At 47.6% G+C, this 6,560-nt stretch overlaps 1 protein-coding gene across 1 annotated transcript in view; it reads left to right on the top strand.

Annotated features, from left to right (window-relative positions):
- The first annotated feature begins 553 nt into the window (after positions 1-553).
- The window catches only part of LOC106595007 (mothers against decapentaplegic homolog 3), a 66,621-nt gene continuing 60,614 nt past the window's right edge, over positions 554-6,560 (top strand). The window contains exon 1 of the mRNA XM_045708292.1: positions 554-1,187. Coding sequence (XP_045564248.1) covers positions 985-1,187 — 203 coding nt within the window. The 5' untranslated portion in view covers positions 554-984. The remainder of the gene's footprint in view (positions 1,188-6,560) is intronic.

Here is a 6,560-nt window from a genome sequence, read left to right as displayed (position 1 = left end):
GGTGTGTTGTGTGGATTCTGTCCAATAATCTGGAACACATTGGGAGTGGGCCCCTTCAAAAAGTTTCCCAAATGCTTAGACAAGAGCAAAGCCTCTCCTGACTTCTGGACTGAAATATTGTTTGTTATTTGTTTCTAATAATGAGCAGAGATTACACACTTTATGCAATATGCATAAGGTTGTGTACAATGTCAGTTCTCATTGATGAAAGGAACCTAGTGATCTTCTATAGGCCTCTATGTTTTATTACGTGATGGTGCTGCATGCATTGTGGAATGTTACATAATGTATCAGATTTGAGCGTTATGTGGAGTTTTTATCACAACTGTTGGCAATTGGTATGGGCCGGGACCATGGACCGGGCCGGTGGGGCGGGGGGCCGGGCGAAAGGCAGGGCCCATGCAATGCAGATGCAGCACATTTTGGTCAGCTGCAGCATATGGGCTTCACAGACCTACTTGGCAGTCTGAGTGGGGAGTCTACGGAGGGTAGTCGTCCTGCGTTTGCATTTGAAGCAGACTTTTTAGTAGACTTCAGACGGAGCCTACGACGGCGGATGACTATGAATTTGGCCAAACTTCGTTGATAATCACACGTATACCAACGCGTAGGAGGCCATATTACATATTTTTAAATTCAAAATCCTTAGTCCAAAATGACGGATGTTTTTTGGTTTTCACCTACGGCTTTAATTTAGGCGAGGATGGAGAATGCATTTAGAATGGACTAGAGCGAACTAGGTTTCGCGGCGGAGTGTTAGTGATGTGAATAGTGTGCGGTAGTCGCTGAGACAGAGCTGGTCTGGCTGCACTAACACCGCTAGCTACACATCAACTTTGGCTGTGCAGCCTATGTGTTCATTTAACTAAGTCGTTGTTCAAGCGACCACTTCATTTTGTCCTTTGGATAGTTTTACAACATATTTACATCTGTATCTTGCGAAACCAAGGACCACAATACTGGAAGGACTTTACTGACCTCAAGATGTCAATTCTGCCTTTTACTCCCCCCATTGTGAAAAGGCTTTTGGGTTGGAAAAAAGGCGAACAGAACGGACAGGAGGAGAAATGGTGTGAAAAAGCTGTGAAAAGCCTGGTGAAGAAGTTGAAGAAAACAGGGCAACTGGATGAATTGGAAAAAGCCATAACGACACAGAATATCAACACGAAATGTATTACCATACCAAGGTAGGCGACTAGAAACATACATTGCAATGTTTGCGCAAGAAATAGAATCGATTGAATGTGACAGTTTTCAAACACAAAACTGGCTAGGTAGTTAGGTTGGACTTTCCAGTTGTAGCTTTCCCTTACTCGCAAACAATTTGATATTGTAGCCATTGAATATTTCTCATTCAAGAATAGTTTGGTTTTTGGGCATCCTGCACAAGCCATGGGTAGGTAACTAGCTAGCTAGCTAACGTTAGCCAGCTAGCTAACTGAGCAAGTTATACAGTGAGCTGCCTCTTGTCTGCATCAGCAATCATAGTACAGTAAACATAGCTAGGTAACAAATGTAGCTAGCTAGCCAGCGTTGAATGTTTTGAGGGTTGCCCATGTTTGTTTTCAACAATCATCATTACATGGGACTTTTGTTGCACAACGAATTCTAGTTCACTGTCCTAACTAGCAAACTACACACTACACTCGGTAGATATATTTATGATGCAGAAAACGAGGCGAATCTGCATAGTGCAATAGACAGCTGTAAAAGTCTAAACACAAATGGGTGACGAAGTTATATAATTTGGCCTTAATCTGGGGCGCTTTCTACTAGGGTGGTGCGTAGGCGAGACTGAATCATCGTTTTCGCCATGCAGTGCAATACATCCACTGCTGTCTTGACAGATTTCAACCCTTACACAGTACCCAAACGTATTCTCTTTAAAACCATCAATTAGGCCTAGCCTAGTTCTTCAGCTACATCCTTGTCAGCTTGTCATGTCACTGTAATGCTGAGAAGCTAGCATCTACTTCCACCTCCTTGTCAGCTCAGTCAATGTGTTTGTAAACTCATCCATGTTTATTTTTCAGAGAGCTTTCATGTCCTGTTTGGTTTATTTGCAGCCACACTAGTATGTAATGCTTAAGTTTGGGTAACTTCTGTGTCCCTACTGCTGTCGCTGTTGTTATTTCAGAACCTCACCACAAAGCAGACCTGTGATTGCCTGAAACTTTAGTCAATGTCAGTGATGTTGTCCCTTGAATTTCAGCAGTTAATACACACGTTTTTCTTCTTGTGTCTACAACAAAATAACATCTCACATCTTTATCAATGAATCGGCCTTCAAAATCCCATCTCCAATTTTGTCTGACATGGACTGTGGGTTAGCAAGCTGCGGTGGTGTGGGCTAAAGTTGGATATATTTAGCTAATCAGCCACTCCCACATTCTTGTTTCACCATCACAAGTGTTGTGCATTCTTCAGTCAATTGAATATCCTCTTAGCCAGGCTTGTAGCGCTGAAGATATCCGTCCAGAAGTATAACATGGTAATATCTCCCTAATACCCTGGCTGTAGTGCAAAAGCCCTTGTCACAGACCAGTGTCATATAGTCAATGCTGGGACTGGAATGGGGAAAGCTGATCCTAGAGCAGTGCTTAGGGGGACTTCCTGCCCCTGAATAACGGCCCACATTGCCCGGGAGGTCTGTTCCTATTTATTCCCCTGTGGTGGGGCTGACAGCAGCTGCTTGCTCAGGCCTGTCGAGGTGGTCATGGGGGAGCTCTCCTGGCTGACACATGCATTCCCCAGCGCCTCATCACTATCCTCACAGCTGATGAGCTAGCTAAGCTACGCTAACTCACCACGCTCTCTGTACTGTGCTCCAGGTTTCACTGAGTCACAGCTGATGAGCTAGCTAAGCTACGCTAACTCACCACGCTCTCTGTACTGTGCCGGGTTTCACTGAGTCACAGCTGATGAGCTAGCTAAGCTACGGTAACTCACCACACTCTCTGTACTGTGCCGGGTTTCACTGAGTCACAGCTGATGAGCTAGCTAAGCTACGGTAACTCACCACACTCTGTGTACTGTGCTCCGGGTTTCACTGAGTCACAGCTGATGAGCTAGCTAAGCTACGGTAACTCACCACACTCTCTGTACTGTGCCGGGTTTCACTGAGTCACAGCTGATGAGCTAGCTAAGCTACGGTAACTCACCACACTCTCTGTACTGTGCCCGGGTTTCACTGAGTCACAGCTGATGAGCTAGCTAAGCTACGGTAACTCACCACACTCTGTGTACTGTGCCCGGGTTTCACTGAGTCACAGCTGATGAGCTAGCTAAGCTACGGTAACTCACCACACTCTGTGTACTGTGCCGGGTTTCACTGAGTCACAGCTGATGAGCTAGCTAAGCTACGGTAACTCACCACACTCTCTGTACTGTGCTCCGGGTTTCACTGAGTCACAGCTGATGAGCTAGCTAAGCTACGGTAACTCACCACACTCTGTGTACTGTGCTCCGGGTTTCACTGAGTCACAGCTGATGAGCTAGCTAAGCTACGGTAACTCACCACACTCTCTGTACTGTGCTCCGGGTTTCACTGAGTCACAGCTGATGAGCTAGCTAAGCTACGGTAACTCACCACACTCTCTGTACTGTGCCGGGTTTCACTGAGTCACAGCTGATGAGCTAGCTAAGCTACGGTAACTCACCACACTCTGTGTACTGTGCCGGGTTTCACTGAGTCACAGCTGATGAGCTAGCTAAGCTACGGTAACTCGCCACACTCTCTGTACTGTGCTCCGGGTTTCACTGAGTCACAGCTGATGAGCTAGCTAAGCTACGGTAACTCACCACACTCTCTGTACTGTGCTCCGGGTTTCACTGAGTCACAGCTGATGAGCTAGCTAAGCTACGGTAACTCACCACACTCTCTGTACTGTGCTCCGGGTTTCACTGAGTCACAGCTGATGAGCTAGCTAAGCTACGGTAACTCACCACACTCTCTGTACTGTGCCGGGTTTCACTGAGTCACAGCTGATGAGCTAGCTAAGCTACGGTAACTCACCACACTCTCTGTACTGTGCCGGGTTTCACTGAGTCACAGCTGATGAGCTAGCTAAGCTACGGTAACTCACCACACTCTCTGTACTGTGCTCCGGGTTTCACTGAGTCACAGCTGATGAGCTAGCTAAGCTACGGTAACTCACCACACTCTCTGTACTGTGCCGGGTTTCACTGAGTCACAGCTGATGAGCTAGCTAAGCTACGGTAACTCACCACACTCTCTGTACTGTGCTCCGGGTTTCACTGAGTCACAGCTGATGAGCTAGCTAAGCTACGGTAACTCACCACACTCTCTGTACTGTGCCGGGTTTCACTGAGTCACAGCTGATGAGCTAGCTAAGCTACGGTAACTCACCACACTCTCTGTACTGTGCCGGGTTTCACTGAGTCACAGCTGATGAGCTAGCTAAGCTACGGTAACTCACCACACTCTCTGTACTGTGCCGGGTTTCACTGAGTCACAGCTGATGAGCTAGCTAAGCTACGGTAACTCACCACACTCTCTGTACTGTGCTCCGGGTTTCACTGAGTCACAGCTGATGAGCTAGCTAAGCTACGGTAACTCACCACACTCTCTGTACTGTGCCGGGTTTCACTGAGTCACAGCTGATGAGCTAGCTAAGCTACGGTAACTCACCACACTCTGTGTACTGTGCCGGGTTTCACTGAGTCACAGCTGATGAGCTAGCTAAGCTACGGTAACTCACCACACTCTCTGTACTGTGCTCCGGGTTTCACTGAGTCACAGCTGATGAGCTAGCTAAGCTACGGTAACTCACCACACTCTCTGTACTGTGCTCCGGGTTTCACTGAGTCACAGCTGATGAGCTAGCTAAGCTACGGTAACTCACCACACTCTCTGTACTGTGTCCGGGTTTCACTGAGTCACAGCTGATGAGCTAGCTAAGCTACGGTAACTCACCACACTCTCTGTACTGTGCTCCAGGTTTCACTGAGTCACAGCTGATGAGCTAGCTAAGCTACGGTAACTCACCACACTCTCTGTACTGTGCCGGGTTTCACTGAGTCACAGCTGATGAGCTAGCTAAGCTACGGTAACTCACCACACTCTCTGTACTGTGCCGGGTTTCACTGAGTCACAGCTGATGAGCTAGCTAAGCTACGGTAACTCACCACACTCTCTGTACTGTGCCGGGTTTCACTGAGTCACAGCTGATGAGCTAGCTAAGCTACGGTAACTCGCCACACTCTCTGTACTGTGCTCCAGGTTTCACTGAGTCACAGCTGATGAGCTAGCTAAGCTACGGTAACTCACCACACTCTCTGTACTGTGCCGGGTTTCACTGAGTCACAGCTGATGAGCTAGCTAAGCTACGGTAACTCACCACGCTCTCTGTACTGTGCCGGGTTTCACTGAGTCACAGCTGATGAGCTAGCTAAGCTACGGTAACTCACCACACTCTCTGTACTGTGCTCCGGGTTTCACTGAGTCACAGCTGATGAGCTAGCTAAGCTACGGTAACTCACCACACTCTCTGTACTGTGCCGGGTTTCACTGAGTCACAGCTGATGAGCTAGCTAAGCTACGGTAACTCACCACACTCTGTGTACTGTGCCGGGTTTCACTGAGTCACAGCTGATGAGCTAGCTAAGCTACGGTAACTCACCACACTCTGTGTACTGTGCCGGGTTTCACTGAGTCACAGCTGATGAGCTAGCTAAGCTACGGTAACTCACCACACTCTCTGTACTGTGCCGGGTTTCACTGAGTCACAGCTGATGAGCTAGCTAAGCTACGGTAACTCACCACACTCTGTGTACTGTGCCGGGTTTCACTGAGTCACAGCTGATGAGCTAGCTAAGCTACGGTAACTCACCACACTCTGTGTACTGTGCCGGGTTTCACTGAGTCACAGCTGATGAGCTAGCTAAGCTACGGTAACTCACCACACTCTGTGTACTGTGCTCCGGGTTTCACTGAGTCACAGCTGATGAGCTAGCTAAGCTACGGTAACTCACCACACTCTCTGTACTGTGCCGGGTTTCACTGAGTCACAGCTGGCTTGATAGAGCTGATGCTGGTGGACTTGTATGCAACGGTAACATGTTTAGCCTATAGGACAGGTGTTTGTGAGGACACCCTAGTTGACAAATGAGAATAAAAAAATGTCTGTAAAATCTTGTCATATTGTAAATAGGCCTACTTTGAATCATTTACTATGAACAATGGTTATTACCCACTTAGGCTTTCTGTTTTTAGAGTAGGGCAGTTCATGCCAGATTGGCCCAAAATAAATATATTCATGATGTTTTGGATCCTTCTGAGATGAAATCCATGGAAAGGTCCATTGAGGGAAGTCAACATGGGATTCCCCAGTAACACATCAGATCAAGGTACTCACTGATCTAGACCCCAAATCCTAAACCTGAGGAAGTTGAGCAACCGACCTGCCAAATCTAGACCCCAAATCCTAAACCTGAGGAAGTTGAGCAACCGACCTGCCAAATCTAGACCCCAAATCCTAAACCTGAGGAAGTTGAGCAACCGACCTGCCAGATCTAGACCCCAAATCCTAAACCTGAGG

Source organism: Salmo salar, chromosome ssa26, assembly GCF_905237065.1.
Source record: "Salmo salar chromosome ssa26, Ssal_v3.1, whole genome shotgun sequence".
Taxonomy (NCBI): Eukaryota; Metazoa; Chordata; class Actinopteri; order Salmoniformes; family Salmonidae; genus Salmo; species Salmo salar.
This window is presented reverse-complemented; position numbering and strand designations above follow the sequence as displayed.